The 22113-nt window shown below is 44.9% G+C and overlaps 1 protein-coding gene across 3 annotated transcripts in view; it reads right to left on the reverse strand.

The window, feature by feature from the left end:
* Positions 1-10956: 10956 nt before the first annotated feature.
* KIAA0319L (KIAA0319 like) overlaps positions 10957-22113 on the reverse strand; it is a 53484-nt gene continuing 42327 nt past the window's right edge. For 2 of the 3 annotated variants that reach the window (XM_048500041.1, XM_048500043.1), the window contains 7 exons: positions 20378-20516; positions 19618-19777; positions 17859-18001; positions 16419-16541; positions 16109-16199; positions 14667-14758; positions 10957-12913 (listed from right to left, as the gene is read on the reverse strand). In XM_048500041.1, the coding sequence (XP_048355998.1) occupies positions 12726-12913; positions 14667-14758; positions 16109-16199; positions 16419-16541; positions 17859-18001; positions 19618-19777; positions 20378-20516 (936 nt within the window). In that variant the 3' untranslated portion in view covers positions 10957-12725. The remainder of the gene's footprint in view (positions 12914-14666; positions 14759-16108; positions 16200-16418; positions 16542-17858; positions 18002-19617; positions 19778-20377; positions 20517-22113) is intronic. The other variant, XM_048500042.1, reaches the window with a different exon arrangement.

Here is a 22113-nt window from a genome sequence, read left to right on the forward strand (position 1 = left end):
TCTTTCCTTCAATCTCTTGTGGCCATTTTCAGTACCATGGTGCTGGAGGTTTTTTTTTAAGGATTTTTAAACCAAATTGGTAATTACTGTAGCCCCGAAAAGCCTTTCAGTGGTATAGTGTCAACAACAAAAAATTAGAAAAATGGTGCTGAAAGAAAATTCCCATTTAAATACTCTCTTGCCACTGCGCATACGTCTTCATTAGAAGTGGCAATGTCAGCAACATGAAGAATCCTTGTGTGGATTCAGAAGCTCTGGGCCAAATATAGGGATGTGAAGCTACTCACTCTAGGAGGCAGCCTACCACTTCCAGCCTCCCACAGATGCTCAATGGAGTACCAGGAGAAGAATGGGGAAGAAAACTAGCATGGGGCAATGTCACGATGTCACTTCTGGGCCTATATCCAGAAATTATGTCATGGCGTTGGGCAACACTCTAGGAATTTTTCGCTTCTGGAGTGTCACCTGACACCATTACATCACTTCTGGGTATGTACGGCATGTTTAAGCCTCCCTCCATACTGTTTTTTTCCATCCTGAAATGGCTCTGGGGAGATCCTTCTTTCAGGTGGAGTATCCTTCTTTGGCAATGCACATAATGCACATTCAAACCACTTTCACAACTGTTTGAAAGTGGATTTTGCTATTCTGCACAGTGAAATCCAGCTTCAAAGTACATTGAAAGTGGATTATTCTGCATGTGTGGAAGGGGCCATAATCAGGGCTGTCTTAACAGCATTATAGGCTCCCGGGCAAAGCAGTGGCCTGGGGCTCCTACCCACACAACCACTCACAGGAATAAGAATGTAAATGGATGATAAAATTAAACATATATTTATTGGTGCTTCCAACAACATCAGTGTTTAAACATTAAAAAGCATGCTGTACCCAATACTTTTATAGTTTAGTACAGTATTTATTTAGTGACAGCAAGTCACAACATACATAGATTAGTATGGGGTCCCTATCCTCATGGGGCTGCTGGGCAACGAGGCAGCATGCGTTAAGACAGCCCTGCATATAATTAATAAATACTGAAAAAATTGCCATTACAAGGGATAAAATTGCTTATTACTGAGGCGGGCTGTTCACCGTTGTGGCCCAGTTAGTGGAAAGTGAGAGGAGCAGACAAAAGCACCAGACACATTTCACATGCAAACAAATGTGACTCAGATGTGTTTGCTAGATAAATATTAGGGTATAGTCATCCCAAAAGAGCCTGAAAAAAAAATAAACGGAAAAAATGTGAGGTGGGAACTAAGGGCTCAAGAAAGGACCTCTGAAAGCAAGGAGGATAAACTAAAGCAGCATGAGGTCAAAACCCATGTAATCTGGAAAACTCCTAGGGAAGGTAATACTGTGAATAAATAGCTTCCTCAAGTTGCCTTTTATTTCATTTTGCCCTCTGTACAGTTAGCATTAAATAACTGCTCAGGGAGGCACCGGAAGCTTCCATGGAGAACCTTGATGAATCTGGTGCACTGACCCAAGTCTTCAGTTCCATGACATCCCTGAGGCAACGCAAAGATTTATGTGCATTCATATGGCTGTTGTTTTATTGGGGTTACAGGTTGGTGTGGGTGCTTTTTCTTTTTTTTTAGTAGCAGGACCTGGGGCGTGAAAATTCATATAGGTTTGCAGCACACAAGAAAAAAAATGACCTCCCCCATGTCCTTCTTCACAGGTAGCCTTCTAAACAATTATTCATTTTTCTTCAAAGGCATCTCCACTTGCTAATGAGAAGAGCCATTAACTTCAACAAGGTTGGGGCAAACTCGTTAGCAAAACAGTCTCATTAGTCCAAAGCAAAAGAAAGGCTCAGCAAAGAGTCGAGCAAGCGTTGTAACCTTATACATTGTTACAACTTTTTTTTGCATAACAAACCATGCAATAATATTTCCAGAGCACTAAGAGTCTCGGCAGTGATCATGCTATTTTATCATCCATCCCAGGAGCAGGCTGTGAAAACCACCTGAGAGCTAGTCGTATCAAGTGACCAATCGTTTCACCACTCTGCGTCTAATCGTTGCTTCCAGTAAGAAACTTCAGGATCGGGTGTCTATCAGGACAGCCACAAAAGACCACTGGCAGCGGCCAAGTTTGGAGTTTCTGCATACTTGAAGAACTCCCTAGCTCTGTGGAAAACTGTTTGTAAATCATTTACCTTTACTACCACTGTAACCACTGTCCCATGGTGAGCTCATTGTTGTGGGAATATTGAAAGCAGCAGAGAATCAATTAAAGGGAGAGATCGAAAAGGTGGGGAAACCAGCCTGTTCAAATCCCTAAGAACAAGGAGTGTCCCTTGCCGAGAATTTTTGTCAGGGGGCATTGGGTTACCAATTTCCAGCTTGGCCTGGAGATCTTAGTGTTACAGCTGATCATGACACTAAAGAGATGAATTCCCTCTGGATAAAATGGATGCTTTGGAGGGTGGACTCTATCACTTTGTACCCCGATGAAGCCCCTCCCCACCACAAGCCCTGTCTTCCTTAGGCTCCACACCCAAATCTTCAGAAATTTCCCAAGCTGGAATTGGTAACTGTAGGGGGCAAGAGGAGTCTGGAACTCTTCTGCCTCTGCCAAAAATGACGATGGGTGTTGGCTGGGGTAGGGGCAGGCAGGGCTGGCCCACATTTTTTTTGCACCCATCACTATTCACCATGAACTTTTTACTTACTGGGCACTAAATATGAACAATGTAGAATTAAGAACTAAGCTCTTCTGCAGCCTTCCATGATCTATCATGGCAGTTACAGAAGACCAGAGCCTACAGATACATAAGAACATAAGAAAGAGCTTGCTGGATCATACCAGAGTCCATCCAGTCCAGCACTCTGCTACTCGCAGTGGTCCACCAGGTGCCTTTGGGAGCTCACATGCAGGATGTGAAAGCAATGGCCTTCTGCTGCTGCTCCCGAGCACCTAAAAGCCAGCTAATGCCAGATTTATTCCAAGCAACTAAGGGAGACTCATGCTTTTTGGTATCGCTCAAAATCTGGCATCTTTGATAATTGCCAAGGTTTGTCTGTGATCAGGCTGCCCTTGGAGGAGTCAGATTTTGGCTTCATCCTAAGAGCAGCCCCTGAATACTTTCTCCCTCATTTTTGGGGACAGAGTTGAAGCTAGAGCAAAACTAGCCCTCCGTAACGATGCTACAGTATGGTCTGGCCTGATGCTGCAGTTTACATCTCTGTGCAAATCCTTAGAGATATATTGCACCCTCCAACAAAAGTTGAAATATGATAGCCTAGGCAGCTCTCATACAAACACCCTTCCCCAACCCTCACTCTTCCTGTTATATTTCATTAGTAGGAATAACAAGAGGGGCCTGCCTTACAGGGCTGGTGTAAAGAGTGCCACAATGACACATACCTAGCGAACACTTGAGCTGCATCATACAAAAGCAACATTAATATTTTTCGGCTAGTTCTTTCCCCACTCCAGCCTCCTGGCAGTTTTCATGTGCGCTTGTTTGGGCCATTGTGGTGTGTTCACTTAACTGGCAGGTTGGAATGTCTTTGTTAATCTTCTTCAAGGACTCTGCTAATTAATCAAGGTTCTCTGGCTTCATTGAGAGGCGACGACATCATGTGCGCCAGTGTGGTTTGCTGAAGGTTGAGGCTTGACGTTTCAGCAATTTTTGCTTCCTCCCTGTGAAATCAATAGCCTTCATCTGCATCTTCTCCACTCCATGCTGTGAGCAAAACCAAAGCAGAATCTGCTGCCACAGTTGCTTCTCAGACCAAATGTCTGCTCTGGGGTCTTCATGGGTTATATCATATGCAGTGACTTCTTTCATGGGTTGCTCAGGTTACCAACTTTGGGTGGGGAAATTCCTGGGAATCTGGGGACAGACCAAGGGAGGGTAAGGTTTAGGCATAGGGAGAGACCTCAGCAGGGTGTGATGTCATAGAGTTCACCCTGCAAAGCAGCTGTTTCCTTCAGGAGAACTGATCTCTGTCATCAGGAGAGCAGTTGTAATTCTGGGAGGTGTCCTGGATCCACCTAGAGATTGGCAACCCTACCAGTGGCCAGAGTGTCTGAAGAGAGGACCTTGCACTGGATGACTTCTGAGGAGGTCTTAGATATGCCTGTGCAGCTCCTTCTATCTCTGCACACCACAGCATTCCTGCTAAATCAGGCCAATAGTCCTCTAGACTAGCATCCTGTTTTACACAGATCTCAACCAGTTGTCCTGGAGAAACAACAGAACAGGGCATGGGAGCCGAGGCCTTTCCTGATGTTGCCTCCTAACACTGTTCAGAAGTTTGCTGCTTCTAATGTACAATAACAGACCAGAGGAATTCTGTAGGCTTGACTTAACTAGGGTCCTCTTCCTCCCTTCACCCTCTCCTGTAATGAGTCCCTCCCAAACTAGATCTCAGGGACACAGGCGTAGCTCCAAGGGGGAAGGGGGAGGGGTGTGTGGCGGGGGTGTTCCGGGGTGGGGCAGGGGTGGACGCACCAGTGCACTGGGCGCTTTCCCCCCTTGCTACGTCTCTGCAGGGGCATACACTGAAGTTAATGGGCAGCAGATTCAGGATGGACAAAAGGAAATATTTCTTTACTCAACAAGTGATTAAAATATTGAATTCTCTGCCAGAGGATGTAGCAATGGCCACAGGGACAGATGGCTTTTCAAGGGGATTAGACAGGGCTACTAGCCACGGTGACTAAGGGAAACTCCACATTCTGAGGTAGTAAGTCTCTCAACACCAGTGCTGGGAGGCAACATCTAGGGAAGGCCTTGGCATCTATGCTGTGCTGTTGGCCCCTCCATAGTAACTTGTCAGCCATTGTGTGAGATGGGATGCTGGCTAGATGGATCCAGCAGGGCTCCTTATATGACATAGGCAAGTTCCATAATCTCCTCCCAAGAACCTCTCAATTATTTATATCGTCAACAAAACAACTTTAAACCTTTGCTCAAGCAGCTGGTAAATTTCTGGATTAATTTAGATTTTCCCCCCATCTTCTTTACCAGTTTAGTTTTAATTTGCTTTTCTGTGGACTGTCAATATTTATTCTGAGTTAAAACCAATAAAAGTAATTGGATATTTAAAAACAAACAAGCCTGCCTTTTTGTACCACATACAAGTTGCTTGATCCCGGCTAAAGTACAGCAAGGATGCAACACCATCTTTATTATTATTGTTGTTATTAATTTATTGTTTGGCAAGCCTACCCAACTGCCTATTTCTGCTAGCCCTGACTGCAACATACAAATGAAAGTTCAGTGTATTGTCGAAGGCTTTCACAGCCAGAATCACTAGGGTGTTGTGGGTTTTCTGGGTTGTATGGCCATGTCCCAGTAGCATTCTCTCCTGACGTTTCGCCTGCATCTGTGGCTGGCATCTTCAGAGGATCTGATGTAAAGTGAGTATATATACCTGTGGAATGTCCAAGGTGGGAGAAGAACCATTTGCATTGGTTAACAAGTGTAAAGAGTACAATTAGCAAGTGTAATTTGCATGAGTTAAGTGGGATCCACCCATTTTAGCATATGTATATAACACTGAAGTTGCATCATCAATTAGTGAGGGCATCTTAATCCATTTGATTGCTTCCCGCAGATAGACATCCTGCGTCTGGGTGGTGTTCACTAACCATTGTCTTGATTCTAGTGTTTTTAAGTACTGGTAGCCAACGAAAGCTTGGGTGCATGAAAAACTAAAAGCTTTAAAATTTCAGATTGTCATTTTGGCTTTGAATGCCAATGTAACCTCTTATTCTTTAATCCAGCAATTCTCAGAAAGTAGGTTGGTACCCCAAAGTGGGTGATGATTCTGTTACAAGGGAGGGGGTGGGCCACAAGATCAGGAAAGAAAAGGTGGTGGGAGGTTTGCTATCAAATGTGGGGTAATGTCTACAGAATGTGCACATTGTCCAAGAAATGCAGCCTGTGGCTCAGTAGTGGTATATATTGATAAATGACCAGAATGAAGCCAGAGCTGTGATTCAAAGCAGGAGATGAATAACTCCACACCCCCTGCCCCGTGCAGCATTTTCTCTGCTGAAAATTGCCACTCTCCGCAGGCTGCAGTAGCTGGGGAAAACACATTTAACTTACAGTCCCTTATTAAAACAAAAAAGCAAGGGGAAAAGCATGGTACTACACATAACATGTAGTTTCATACTCAGAAAATGCTGCACAACTGCCAGATTAATAATAGCCCTTCCTCCAAAGGGTCCTCCCACTCCCAGGAATCTTTTAAGTAGCACCCTAAAGAAGGAGAAGGAGAAGACATTATGCTGAATGCCTTGGACAAAGCCATGATAATTAAAGTGGAATTAAAAACATAAAGAAATCACATTGTGATCTCTCAACGAGCACAAGAGTCTTAGGCCCCTTCTGCACATGCAGAATAATCCACTTTCATTGCACTTTGAAGTTGAATTTTACTGTGTGGCATAGCAAAATCCACTTGCAAACAATTGTGAAAGTGGATTGAAAGTGCATTATTCTGCATGTGTGGAAAGGGCCGTTAAGAAACCTAATAAAATGACAGCCTAATGGTCAATCCTGTGCTAGTTGCCAAAGAAAGGAATTAATGCAACTACCCATAATGGAAAACAATGTGGCAGAGGGGTGAGGATTCATTGCCACAGGTTGTCTTGAAAAAGTGTTGAAACTACTACTTTATGACAAAATCAAGAGAAGGACAAGACAAGCAGGAAAACTCCAGTCACTGCAAGTAAGGTTGTAAGGGGAATTACGTTCTCAGTTCTGATTTGTTGCAAACCAAGATATAATTAACCAAAGATTAGCTTGGTTGCCCCCAGAAGATAAAAGGAAAGAACATAATGGGAACAGTTTTAAAACTCAATTTAACAAATTGTTTTTAACCTCTTTCTTGGGGTCCCACATATCTTTGTATTTGTTTTTTTAAAAGCCATATGCCTGAGTATTGGAGAGTGAGAAATAACACAGAATAAGGCTTTTGACTGAGGACAGCATAGTTAACCAGAGGAGACGTCTCTAGCATTTTAGCATCCACATTCAGAAATTGTAACCATGGAGTCCCTTAATTGGGAAATCATAATGCACAGCCATGCAGAACGGTTCTCAAGGTCAAAATAGGCTTTGGGTACTCGGATAGCAAATGAATAAGCATACAAAATTGTACAAGGAAGAGGTAGGAGGAAACCACCAAAGCTCATTCTAATCATGCAGGGGTCTGCAACCTGCGGCTCTCCAGATGTTCATAGACTACAAATCCCATCAGCCCCTGCCAGCATGGCCAATTGGGATTTGTAGTCCATGGCCAATTGGCCATGCTGGCAGGGGCTGATAGGATTTGTAGTCCATGAACACCTGGAGAGCCGCAGGTTGCAGACTCCTGTAGAATCTAATGCTTTTGGTTTACAATCACTGTGGTACACTTTGCACTGCCAAAATTTATCATGTTTGTGACGCCATGAAGTCACCCTCCTACTAATTTAGACTGTAAACCTGCAGCTAGGACCTTAACTTTGATTTTATTTGTTAGCATAACACACATTACTGTTATTAACAGGATTCCCAATGTCCAGATGGGGCCTGGAGATCTCCAGAAGTTATAACGCATCTCTAGATGACACAGTTCCCCTGCTTTGAAGAGTGGACTCGGAGTCATTATTGTCTGCTGAAATCCCACCCCTCTCCAAAGATCACCCCGAGATCTCCCAGAACTTCCCAAATCAATTAAGAGACTTTGAGGCATTTTTCATCTCTTATGAGAAAGGTGAGACCACGGGGTTCTTACAGCAGCCCCAGAAAATTACCAGCTTGAAGTGTACCCCATCTATGGTGGCACAATCTCAGAGAGAACATTGGAACATGACACAGGCAATACCCTTTTCAACAAGAACTAAGTAGAATTGTAACTCCTCGATTGACCGAAGCTCTAGCATGAGCCCAGCCGAGGATTTGCCTGAATGGGCCCCAGTTAACAGGCGAGAGGTTATTGAATTAATTCACCAACTAAAGTCTGGGAAAGCAGCTGGCCCTGATATCATTGTAGCAGAGATGTTAAAAACTGACCCAGACTGGTGGGCTCCAGTGCTTGCCTCATTATTTACATATATCAACAAATCTTTAATGATTCCCAAGGACTGGTTAAAGGCGATCATTGTACCCCTCTATAAAAAAGGAGACCCCCAGTGTCCCTCTAATTATAGGCCGATCAGCCTTTTATCTATCGTAGGCAAATTGTATGCTAACTATCTACTGAAAAAATTAAAGAGCTGGACAGACAAACATCAGCTACTCGGCCCAGAACAAATCGGGTTTCGGGCAGGTAACTCTATTCTAGATCACTGTCTAATTCTCCAACATCTTGCAAGCAAATACGTAGGCACAAGAAAAGCAAGCTTTATGCTGCTTTTCTGGATTTGAAGGGTGCCTTTGATTCGGTAGATAGGGAACTTTTATGGCATAAATTAAAAACCCTAAACATGGAACAGAGACTTTTAGCTCTAATTAAAGCGTTCCTACACGAATACAACTTGCCAAATAAGAACTTCAAAGAGATGGCACGTTAACAGAATCAATTATGGTTAACAAAGGGTTAAACAAGGTTGCCCACTGGCACCCAGTCTATTTTGCCTATTTCTCAATGACTTCCCTGCAACCTTAACTAAAATTGATGGCCATCCATGCCGCTTAGGCTCGCTGCATATATCCACCCTGCTTTATGCAGACGACGCTGTTCTCTTGTCATATTCCCAAGTAGGCTTAAAACGCCTACTAAACTGCAGTGCAGAATACTGTCATGTAAATAAGCTGACGCTTAACTATGACAAGTCCAAAGTCATGATCTTTGCAAAATCTAGGTGTAAATGTAGCTGGAAAGTGAACAACCATGTCCTAGAGCAAGTAAGTCAGTTTAGATATCTAGGGCTCCTATTCAGTTACAACCTATCTTGGGTCCCTCACAGCAAACAAGCAGAGAACAAAGCTAGGGTGAATGCTGCAGCGATTCTCCGATTTTTCTACTCTAAAGGACACCAATTTGTCCCCGCTGCACTGAAAATCTTCAATGCAAAGATAATCCCTCAACTATTATATGGAGCCCCAATATGGTTCCCCGAAATTAAATCACCTTATGAGTCAGTACAGGGATACTTTTTGCGAAGAATTTTAGGGTCACCAAGGTGTGTCCCATATGACACCCTATGCAGAGAAACTGGACAAAATAGTAACTCCTCTGCTACAGTGGTGGACTGTCTTTTGTTTTCAAATGCTTCACTTGGGTTCTACTGCCTATGGCTTGGGGTGAGGGGAGGGTGGCAAGGTGAGGCTTGGGGTGGAGGGAGGATGGCAAGGTGAGGATTGGGATAGGGGAGGGTTAGGTGAGGCTTGGAAGGTGTGGCTTAGGGTGGGAGAGGGTGGAATTCGGATGGTTGGGGTGGGGGATGGGAGGGGTTTGCCAGGCTGAGGAGCAAGTGTTCTGTAGCCCAGCCTGGGTGTTTGGGGTGGGGAGGTGGGAGGGCTTCTGGGGGCCTGCAGAGCACAGGGCGGAATCAAATGTCACCCACCAATGTGGGAGCAGGACTCACTTTGTGTACCTTTGTGAGTCCTGCTCCTCCATTGGTGGAGGGTTCATCGTTGTAACATTCGATTCTTTAGAGTTTTATTGTTTAGGATTCACTCCATTTTATCAGGACACCACAAGAAAACCTCAGTTGATAAATACTCACAGATTACTGGGAAGTCTTCAGGTATCAACTCAAGACTACCTCCCCACATTCCCACGGCTGGTAGTTCTCCATATCTGGGCCTGGAGCCCAAGGGATTATAGGCCTCCCTGGTGAGAGTTCTCCTGTCTCTGCTGCTGGTGCAGCACTCCAGTTTTGCTTCCCAATCTTGGGCGGTGGCGAGGACATTGCCATCCGCTCTCCAATGTTGAAGGAGCACTCACCTGGTGTTTGGCTATTATGAGGAGGGCAGCACCATCTCCTCCAGAGACCCAGTTCCTGTTGTTGAAGGCAAGTCCTGCGGGAGGAAGGCATCACTGACCTTGGACTCGCATCAACAGAAAGTGGCACCTCTGACTGGAAGGTGACACAACTCCATCTCTGTTATTTGAGTCTATTGTTGATATCCTAAGACCTCACTACCAAGTTTCCTTACTGCTATACAGGATACCAGAAGTAAATTTGGAATGTTGTGGCATCTCCTGTGAGGAGCAGAGAAAATGTAGACTGCCAGGTGCATATGCAATTGAGGGAGGTGTGGTCTGCGTGGTTTCTATTGAGGAACCAAGATCTTATACAGTAATAATAATTATGTGACATCAAGTTGCAACTGACTCATGGCAATCCTAGGACCATGGGCTTTTCAAAGTAAGAGAGAAGTAGACACGACTTTCCATTGTTATCCTCTGTATAGCAGCCCCAGTCTTCTCTGGTGGTTTCCCATCCAAGTACTAACCAGGGGCAACCCTGCTTAGCTTCTCAAGATGCGATGAGATTAGACTCAGCTGGGTCACCAGGCAACTCTCATATACCAACGTCAAAATAAAAAGGAGATTCCCCCAGGTGGCACCATTAGCAGCATAGTTTCTTACAGGCAGGTTCCCCTTGCCTGGTACGACAGATCTCCAGATGTGTGTGATCATATCCTCTGGTTTCAGGAGTCCATGGACTGTGACCCTGTAGCTCTCCTACCACACATTTTGGACACCATCAAGCTAGTGGGTAGTAATCTAAAAAGGCCCTGTTCGTAGTGCAGTTACAGCCATCTCATGATAGTGCATAGCCCCCACCTCCAATGCAAACAGGCACCTTAAAGGACCATGACTGGAGGTGCTGCTGTTGGCTGACACTTTTTGGCTGATACTGGTAAACTGTCTGTCCCTATACCAGGGCAAAATGCGGACTTCCTAGTAGATACCAGAAATCAAGTGAAATGCAAAGTGACTAACACCCACCCCACCCAACTGCACAGAAAAAAGATGACAGGAGCCTGGGTTGACGATTCGTGGGGGAAAGAGCCCCCTCCCCTCAAACTGAGCAGCATATTTAATTATCACCTTCAACAACTCAACAGTGCAGCAATGGAAACAGAACCCAAGAGAACCTGAAACACATCTGTTTGACTGAGACCGAGGATGGACAGTTTCTGCAGTCTCAGGGACATTAATTTTCCAGACAGTGGTGAAGGGTCACAACTGTGCCACATTCTCAGCCCCTGCCATTAAAAGAACTAAAATTATTATTGCAAGTGTTTTCTTCAGTGTTGATCTGTCAATCCCTGTGGAGATGGACATTTTTTATAAATTGCTTCCTGGATCAGAATTGGTCAAGAGGTGGCCAGCTAACCAACCCTAACCTGGAGAAGACATAATTTTTTAGTATTTAAAGTTAAAGCAAGGCCCCTCTACATCGCAGCATGAGTATCAGGAAGGTTACGCTTTGGGGCTGGAGGGCAGCACAGCTCAACAGGAAAGGGTGGCAGGGAAGTCCCTTCAAGTATGTTTGCTCTTCAGGAGAGTGTTTGCCAAGTACGAAAGGGGCAAAAGGGGAGGGAGAATAAAGCAGGGGAGAAAGATGAAGGAGGATGAATTATACATAATCTTCACATTCCATTGGCTCAAAAAGGAGAGGGGGGGCTGGTGAGAACAGTGGAGGTAGCTCTCCTACAAAATTAGTGGTCATTCAAGTAAGGAGGCTCAACAGAGGCTACTTTGGGCAAGCAAAAAGTGGGGCGTTTCTGTGACACTGATAAAAACCAACAGTTCCTGTAAGAAGTACATAAGCAACAAGGAACAAAGAAGAAGTGCAAAGTAGAGGGGGGCGGAGGCACTGATCTATTGGGGATCTGAGAAGTCAATCAATTTCGACATGTTTGGCTTTGACCGCCCCTTCCCCTTTACAACTGTGCAAAGATTTTTCCATTATAAAGGTATTTCTCAAGTGAAAGAGAAACTCGCTATCCTAGAGACTACAAAGATGAAGGCTTTGGGAATCGACAGGGAGTGTTTGTGACAGTGGGATGTTGCAGATATGGCAGCGTTGCCTCCGTTCCCAGTGGTGAGACTAACAATAATTTAAAACAAAAAGAAAAAAAAGTAACCCTTTACAATCATAAACATGACCCGAAAGCAATTCCTCCATCCTTGCCCTTGAGGCCAAAACCCCTTGCAGTCTGAAAAGCCCAACCTCCTCCTCCTGTTTCGAAAGACTTGGAAACTCATCGGCGACAATGAGAGGAAACCAAAACTGCTTTCCCACAGTTGGAGTGAGTGTTCTAGAAAAAGTGACAAGAGAGAAAGAGACCCCAACACACAGTCTGAGGCAACTTGGCTTTCAAGGCAGGCGAGAGCCAAGTCCAGTTCTTGCAAACACAACCCACCACCCTCCACAGAAGGGAGGTGTAGAGGTGAAGAGGGGCATCCTTACAGCAGGTGGATTTCAGGGCTGGCAGGAAAAGGTGCCTGACAGGCAATTTTACAGTTCCAGGAAAGGAGGTAAGTTCTGGGGTGTTTTGAAACAAGTGCCTGCCCTTCACAGTCTTTGCTTCACAGCTTCTTTCTGCCAAAGTTTCCCTTGAAGTCCAAATTCAAGTACAAGCAGTTAGAAAAAGATCAGCAGTAAACAAAATGTGTGGTCACATAATACGTTAGCAGCGTTACCCTGATCACGGTGTGGCTGGTTTCCATTGGTTCCTCATTCCATGGAGTGGAAGAACAGCCACCAATGGCAACTTGCTGTGGAACTTAACCAATGCCAGCCTGAGGCTATAGGATTTCCTCCCGTTGGCTCTTCGGCTTGGGTGTCGCCTGCCCATTGCGCAGGAAACCGTTCTGGTTGCGCAAGAGTTTTCCTTTCTCTCGGTCAGGCCACGTGAAGATCGCTTCGTCGCTGTCCAGCTCGGATTCTGAATGCATCAGACTGCTGTTCTGGACCTGAACTTTCTGTTTGCTGCCTTTTTACAAAGGAAACAGGTGGAAAACAAACAAAAGGACCTGTCCGTTAGATGCTGCTTCAGAGTAACAAGATGACAGGCCCCTGCTGCCCCGAGGAACTCAGAAGCTAAACCATGAACTTGATATCTCACTGGTAATTGCAATCGTTCTTACATCACAGTGGAAGACTATAGCTCCCAGCCCCCCAACATACACACCCATAATCCATGAGAAACTGGTCAGCATCTTTCGCTGTAGCAGCACCGAACAGTGAAAGCAATGTGTGTGCAGGCAGAAGGGAATGCTTGCTTGCTCTGGTGGCGTTTCAAGTTGAATTTCACTCTTGGCAACCGAAAGAACCCATCTGCTACTGACTGTGAGCTGGGTTATTCCCACAAGTGTCTGAGCTTGAATGAAAAGGGTGGGGGATGGGGAACAGGGCTGAGAGGCTGGCTTGGAGTTCCAGGCACTGACTCTCCCAGAAGGAGGAAGGCTTCCAAACGGTTGCCACTACCGCTGTCATTAAGCACCTCACCTTGTTCACTTGGCTGGAATATCATTAAATGAGGTAACACCATGATAAGCAATTGCTTTTAGCCAGAAAACAAGGATTAAGGGCTGTGTGTCGCCAACCTGTTTGCCATATCTGCTTCAACAAATCTTCTCTAAAAGAATTCTACTGGCCAGGACTTCCTAAAGGATCAAAATATTTCACAGAGTTCTCCCGGATGAACTTTTTATCCATTTGTCCCCTGCAAATGACATTGTAATACTGTTTCAAAACTTATATAGAGAAGCCCTTGGAACTGCACATCCCATTATAGAATTTTTTTAAAAATTAAAAATGCCTGGTCTGTAAATCATTCCCATTGCCCAGCTAATAAAGAAAATGACCCCCATAGCCTGGAGCAAATCACTCATGCCTACAGCTGGTAACTCCTTTTCCTACATACCAACTTTTCATTGCTTGTCAAGGCAGCAATTTCTTTTATTCGTATCACAATTGAATGGGTTGGGGAAAGAAAAATAAAGAGGGGAGAGCAGGATCTTTACATTTCTATAGAATGCAGTGATTCACATGAAAGGTAGCTGGGTATATCCACCTGTGGCAGGTGAACTCTGACCCTTCTTTCCCATGCACTATCAACTGAGCAGAGAGAGAAAAAATGGGGGGGGGGGGAAGGGGAGGAAGCATATGATGATGTGTATGACACTCTAGAACAGGAGTCTTCAACCTGCGGCTCTCCAGATGTTCACGGACTACAAATCACATCAGCCCCTGGCAGCATGGCCGATTGGCCATGCTGGCAGGGGCTGATGGGAATTGAAGTCCATGAACATCTGGAGAACCACAGGTTGCAGACCCCTGCTCTAGAAACTTCCCCTAATGCCTATGGTCCTAGATATACTGCCCAGATATACTGTTCTACAACACCTTAAAAAGCAATACTGAGACATTCCCACAGGCCTCACCCACTATAAAAGTTTCCTCTTGGAATAGTACCATCACTGGATTAAACCCCACTGCAGAGGAAGAAAAAGTGAGTGCCCGAGTGTTATAGTCAGTACTTTCTGGAAAGTACTGACAAGCAGATACATGGGCAGGGATGGGAGGGGAGCGGAAACAGGTGTCCACATATTCTAAGTGAAACCACTGAAAATTCAGCTTTCCCATTCAGCCACGAGCGTCCATCAAAAATTAATGTTCACAAATAGGAAGCTGTGCTGGCACTCTAACCAGGCCTTACATTTAACTCTTGCTTTACATTTTACCTGCTTTGGGATTTGGTTTCAACTCCAGACTCTCTTGATCTGTGGCATCCAATATCTTGTATTTGCTTTTTCTTTTCGGTTTTCCTTTCCGTCTGGAAGGAAAGAAGGAAGGTGAGACACAATGTTCTATGGAGGATGACTACCTAATCAGAGTCAGGGTAATTAAATTAATATGCAGCTATTCTGAGTCCCAAACAGCTTGACAAACAAACCGTCCTGTGGAATTTTAAAGGCAAATTTACTACAGTATGGGCCTTTGTAACCAAAAGTATACTTTATCCATAGCGTGAAATACTAGGACAGATCCACAAATCTGAGAGAAATACAATTTTGCACAATGAGATTTAAAAACAAACCAAAAGCACACATGTACTGGCTTGAATCCAGACTAGAAGCTTCCATGGTTGGAAGGATTTCTGCTCATGGAGGGTAATTTTCTTGCCTCCTTTCTCCCTGGGGAGCACAAATTACCCCACTGAAACCATGTTCTCAAAGGAGAGAGAACAAGATTTCTAGGGATGTATGCCTGGTAAAAAATCTGCTCTCCAGGAGAGGAAATCCTTCAGCCTGCAGAAAAATTTAATTGATATTAAACCCACAGAAATCAGAGGTATCACATGCATGTCAACTAAATCAAGTCTACCAGATTCTGTGGAAAGGGCTCATCAAACCCAAATGTGGGTCTCCACATGACCAATCATTCCAGGCTGAGGCTCATAGCATCCTATGAGCATCTATTGCAGGGGTCTGCAACCTGTGGCTCGCCAGATGTTCATGGACTACAAATCCCATCAGCCCCTGCCAGCATGGCCAATTGGCATTGCTGGCAGGTGCTGATGGGAATTGTAGTCCATGAACATCTGGAGAGCTGCAGGTTGCAGACCCCATATCTATTGCATCCTCATAATCCTGACATGACTATCCACCTACAAACACACAGCTGGAACCCCTTTACAATGAATAAAAGCATTTATTGGGCAGACTCATGTGGAGAGGAGAAATGAGCATCTCCTCACACCTTCCCTCCACTCTCAATTTCATTCTCCTGCAGCTAGATATCAAGTCCAGTAGAGCTTTAGAGACCAACAGGATTTGGGGGGTATAAGCAGTGGTGGAATTCGGTTCGCACCACTTTGGCAAATCGAGTTGTTAAAATGGTGGTTGTATACAACCAATTGTTAAATTATTTGAATCCCACCACCAGAGCCGGTTGCTAAATTATTTGAATCCCACCACTGGGTAGATGTCAAAGCTTCCTAGCAGTCCACTGACACGGAAGCTGTTCTTTGTTTTATAAATTATGATACCAGGGTCCTGTTGTGCACGTCTGCAAGCACGGTGGAGTCAAGATGCTAAAAGGGTTTGATTGACCTGAGACTAGAGAATGTTGTGTCAAAATCTGCAAATGACTTGTGTTCAACTGCTCGTGCATTGACACTCACTTCTTGCAGCAGCAGACCACAGCCCAGGAGAAGATCCCGAAGGAGACCACGATGACAAAAGAGGCGATGACAACGTACAGCACGCTCCAGTCTGACAGAAAAATGGGTGATTCAAGAGTCAGGAAGCCAACAGATCCCACAAGCAAAGCGCTTTCCTGACACCTCCTCCAATAGTGGGTCCTTCTCCACCCCAGCAAGAGATGGAGAAAGACTCAGATCCAGGCTCTGAACCCATGAACTCTTTGCAGGATGCAGTTACACAGCCTAGTCTGTTGCCTCAAGAAGGGCAGAGAGACAGGAGGGTACATACCACAATTGCTCTCCCCATCGCCAATCTGCACTTTGATGAAGTTCTCCATCCAGAAAGGGTCACACACACAGCGCTTGGTGAAGGAGTTGCAGTGCCCGTGCTCCGAACAGTTCAGCTGGCATGCTGGGGGGAAAAGGAAGCAGAGTTAACATGTAATAACCATCAGGTTGAACCTGAATGATGAGTGACACAGCGAAGTTGACAGGCTTAAAGGGAAAGCCCACTTGCATCAGAGCCTCAAGGGGAAGAGCTCACGCTTCAATTCTTTCCACTGCCATGGCGTATATAAAGGACACATTTGCTGATCATTTTCAGGGCAGTTCAAAAATATTTTGGTCAGTTGGTCATTGAGCTCAGAAGTCTGGGCTTGGACAGATTTATGGAGGAGAAGTCGATCTTGATCCTCCTTGATCTGAGATAGCAAATGCCTTAGCAGACCAGGTGCTTGGGAGCAGCAGCAGCAGCAGCAGGCCATTGCTTTCACATCCTGCATGTGAGCTCCCAAAGGCACCTGGTGGGCCACTGCGAGTAGCAGAGTGCTGGACTAGATGGACTCTGGTCTGTTCCAGCAGGCTCTTTCTTATGTTCTTAAGTTCGGAGTTCAACAGATTTTGCTGGCAAATCGAGGTATACCACATTTCTCATTCCAATTAAAGGGGCCTTCGTTGATAGGGAAGGATATAAACAAACAAACAACCAATCTGGCTGCTTTCTTACAATCAGGACAGGATTGGAAAGACCCAGTTTCAAAATCTCAGTCTGCCATGAAGCCAACTGGATGACCTTGAGCCAGTTTTCCCCTCCCCTGACTACCTAAATTACCTCACTGGATCGTTGAGAAAACAAAATGGAAGAGAGGAGAAACACACATGCTACACAAACCCTCTTGGAGGCTGGGTGGGCCAAAATACAGTAGACAGACTTAGAAGTGTTTACTGGGGAGTAGTGTTTAGTCCAAATTTCACCACCAGCACAAGTTCCCCAAGATGCCCTTATGCAGACCTCTAATCCTTTAGACACGCTCCACAACTACAAGGATAGTAATAAGAGTCTACAATGCAGGACTGAAAGATGCCAGCCACAGATGCAGGCAAAATGTCAGGAGAGAATGTTGCTAGAACACGGCCATACAGCCCAGAAACCACACAGCACCCCAGTGATTCCGGCCGTGAAAGCCTTCGACAATACAATTTTCTATCAACTTCAACTTTCTAGGGTGGAACCCCACTATCAGCCCAAGTGCTCTTGTTAGAACAGTTGAAAGCAGAATACACCTACATCAGTCTCCTAAGAATTCATTCAATGTCTGCATTGGGGCCAGCCCTTTGGGTTGAGATTTGTCCATTATGGGGTAGCCATGGAAGGGGAAAAATAAAACTTCTCATTGGAAAGAGATAGTATGTGGTGAGGGCAGCCACCACAGCCGTTCCTTCAACTTACTGACTGTGTTGATCTCCAGAGCTCTGAAAATGAGGAAGTCCGACTGCTGCTTCCGCAGTTCGTTTCGGAGTTTCCATGCAACATGGTGCCCTGTCAAGATCTGGCGAGGAGCCTGGCTCTTCACATAGAACACCATCTTGGTGCTGCAATGAACAAGAAAACAGGATAGACAGGCAGCATAAACAGAAGGTGGCTGGCTGGAATTACCACTGCAGGAGCGAAGGAAAGGCAAAAGAAAGACTCCCATAATACAACACTGTTAGTGACCAACAAAGCATTTCTTGTCCCTTGCTCTGCCCCTTCCTCCTCTCCAGCAATTCCTCAAGTTTCTGCCAATAAATGAGAAGACAAAGCTGGAAGCCAAATAAGTATGCAAAAACAAGAGGCTGTGCAAATGCACTCATGCTCCATTTGCATGATTTATTTACATTGCAGACTTCAGATTTTTTCCAGGGTGGAAAATGCACAGCTCTGCTTATAAGGACAACAGTGTTAAGTCTCTCTCTCTCTCTCTCTTTTTTACCAGTAACCTAAACAAGCAGCTGCAAAGAAATGTTTTACAAAAACCCCATCATATCTTCTTGGTAAGGGTGAACCTACTTATATATAGAGAGAAGCCCATTGAACAGGGGAAAAATGTAACTGTGATCCATTTACTTAATGTTTTCCTTCCTGCAGCCAAGTCTATATTGATTAAAAGCAAACTTCTTCCTCTCTTGCTTAGAGAAAGAACAGACTGGCCTTGGGGTGGGAGGAGGGGCTGATGACAACACTAGAACTGAGCTCAGCACCTCCATTTCTTGGTTCAAGCCTTTTAGGAAAAGTTTATTCAGGCTACAGAAAAAAAGACCTTTGGATTACTGTACGAGAAATCATACCATTTGTGTCCAGTAGCACCTTCAGCACCTTAAAGAGCAGCAAAATTTCCTGGGGTATCAAAGCTCACTTTGTCAGATACTGAAAATGTCATCTTGGAAAACTTAGAACTGACTGGCTATAGCAGAATTAACATCAAAGAAGACTAGGGTGACCTCAGAGGTGGGATTCAACCAGTTCTCACCACTTCTCTAGAAGTGGTTACTAATTTTTTCTGTGCCGAGAAGGGGTTACTAAAGCAACCGTCCTGCCCAATAGGGACTGAAGGTGCGTGTGTGCGGCAGCGCCACTGTTTGAATCCCACCACCATCGGAACCTGTTATTAAAATTTTTGGATCCCACCACTGGGTGACCTCCTGGCGAACAGCTTTTCCTCCGGGACCTCCAATCTGCCCTGTGGAACCCAAGAGAGGGGAACAAAGGGAAACTGAGGCAAGGCCTAATGGCTGGGAAGGAAGTTGGCCTTCCCCATCGGGCAGTTCCTCAAATCAGCCAGATGATGGCAGTGGTTTACCCAGAGAGAAAGCAAGCCCTCCCCAGGAAAAGTTGGCAACCCCTGGGAGAAGCTAGGGAGTGGAATAGGGCCTGCCAGGCAAAGCAAGCCCGTTCCGCCACACTACCAAATCTATGCAGAACCATAAAGCCTGGAGAGCTGGTGAGATACAGAGGCTCAGAAATCTCTGATACAAATCTTGCCTCAGTGCAGATTTCAGCCTCAGCCTTCCTATCTGCAATATGGGAATAAAGATAATGGCTGACCTGTTATCAGCACTTTTTCCATCTCCATTTTTAAAAAAAATCCTGACACCCTCCTGGACTTCAACTAAGTAACCAAAATTCAACAAGAGGGCTAAAACTTCCCCCGCTCCCCATGGCCTCCTACCTCTGCTCAGTATAAGGCTGAATCTTCTGTACAGTAATGTCCGAATCAAAGGCCCCCAGCAGGACGCTGATCTGACGGATGAACATGCCTTTTTGTCGTTCTGTCAACTGGCTGACATTCACATCAAGGATCATCTCCACGAGATTGTTTTTCCTTGGATCTGGAACATATCACAATTGGCATTGGAATTGTGAAAAACAAGGTATACCCTTTAATTGCACCCTTTCCTGCCTCTGGCCCTTTGAGCGCTTATTGGATGCGAACTCCTTGTTTGCCCATGACGCTATTACCTGCCTTGGACCTGGCTGCTCAAGCATTTGAAGTAAACAAATGCATGATTGTGAACCTAAGGAGGGAGCTGGTATAGTTTGCTCACATACTGTCCGCTGGGAGAAAGCATCAATAAACACAGTGGGACTTACTCCTGAAGCAAACATGCAGAGGACTGGGCTTCAAGTAATGTGGATCCTATAACAAGACCAGTAGACTCTTAAGCCTGGACAGCTGGTTGGTGGCAGTGACAAACAGTGAAAGCAGGGAAGTCTGTAGTTCGAATATCCCTGTAGCAGGTAACCTAAGACACACCACTGCTTTTCATCCTCAGCCTTCCTATCAGCAATATGAGGACCAAAACTCTGGCCCTCCTGTTACAAGGATCGTGATTGAGAAGAGCTCTGAATACTGAAAAGAGCTACATAAATGCAAAACAACTTTTCCCAGGAGATGAGCAGCTGCACTCCCCTCAGGGTGAGACACTCACCAGGCTTCACTTCCACTGTGGCCCTGTCTGTGTCACTTTCTCCTTTGGCATCTGTCACTTTCAGATGAAACATGTACGTCCCTTCCACCAGGTTGGAGAGGAAAAGCACTGGATGATGGTCTGAATTATTTAACACCTCCTATGTTCAACAAAAAGGATGCAAGTCTATTGAAAGATATAAAAAGGTAGCATATTTTTCATCCCAGGGCAATTACAGAACAGAATGTATCAGAAGTTTTGGGCCCAATGTCTGCCCAAGGAGTCCCCCCCTGCCAGAAGGGTACAGAGGCAATCCCCAGAAGAACTTCAAATGTAGCTTCATCCAATGGGCATCAGGAGTCCTTCATACAGAGGAGAGCTGGAAACAGGGTTGTCTTTCATGATTATTGGAAAGGATCTAGAAGTGGGCCCTGGAAAACTCAGAGAAGAATCCTAGAATTGGAAGATCCCAAGGAGATCTAGCTCCTGATTGATGCAAGAATGTGTACCCAAAATCTCTCCGACAGAGGGCAGACCATCAGTCCAGCCTCTCCTTAAAGATCTCTATGACGGAAACACTAAAGCCTTATTAGAGCTCGAGGGTGCCATCTAGAGTACCTGGAATCTCAGACCATTAGGATTTATATTAGAAAAACCATTCATTTCCATGTATCATTGGACCATTCTGCCAACCTAGTCCCTGTTGGACACAGGGCAAGGTAATCTATTTATTATGGAAACCCATGGCCATTACCAAATGCCTGTGGGGTGGAACTACCATTTTAAAATAATTTTCTGACTGGTAACAGGAGCCTCTGACATCTGAGATGAAGATTTGCATGGCACTGGTTAAATCAGCTTGTCACTCTTAGAGCTGAGGCTAGCTTAGGTCCAATTCCATTGACCATAAATATCTGGGTATGTGGAATTTTTGTCTTCAGTGGAAACTGGGGTCCACCAGAAGTTGGGTAGGGTTTACAGACTCCACTAACGTCTTATTACTGTAAGAAATCCTGCACATGTTCTGAGGTTACATGTGCACAGCTGAGATTTTTGTAAAGACTTTTTTTTGGTTTTGTTCAAGATAATCTATTTCTGTTCGAGGTACTCCTCTTCATCTTTCCTATGTACTAGATCACAGGGTGCTACATAGTTCGTTACTAGGCATTTGGCAGTGTTCCTACCCTGTTACTTTGTTACTGGTCTAGTTCTGCACTGAAAGGATACTTTCTCAGTGGATCAGTTTAGATGTTCTCAGGCGATCCCTGAGTAGTGGCAGCTGGTTACCAGTGTTCCTTTCGGGGAACTCTTAGTCTAAGGGAGTTTCCCAGCAAACAGCAGCAAATTAATATGGCCATAGACCATCACAAATCCTGACAAAATCCAAAACAGTTAAAAGAAATGTTGAAATTAACTCTTACACACGGGTTGGCTTATAATTTAGGGAAAATACAAGTTAAGTAGAATAATAAAGGTTGTTAAAAATTCTATAATATACAGCTAAAAATTCAAGTGTCACTGTTCAAAGGAGGTTGTTATGGAAAGAAGGGGGGAACGTTCCTTTCTTTGCCTGAACTCTGAAAAACCACTGGTTTCAGGAGGTACTGAGTTTGTAAAATTCATCAAACTGCCACACAGTAAAATTCATCAAACTGCCACACAGAACTTCTCATTACATGGTGAAATCAGTGGTTTTTCAGAGTTTCCTGGCAAAGAAAGGCACCTTCCCCCCATTCCTTCCAGAACAGCCTCCTTTG

Source organism: Sphaerodactylus townsendi, linkage group LG06 (genome assembly GCF_021028975.2).
Source record: "Sphaerodactylus townsendi isolate TG3544 linkage group LG06, MPM_Stown_v2.3, whole genome shotgun sequence".
In the NCBI taxonomy this organism is placed as follows: domain Eukaryota; kingdom Metazoa; phylum Chordata; class Lepidosauria; order Squamata; family Sphaerodactylidae; genus Sphaerodactylus; species Sphaerodactylus townsendi.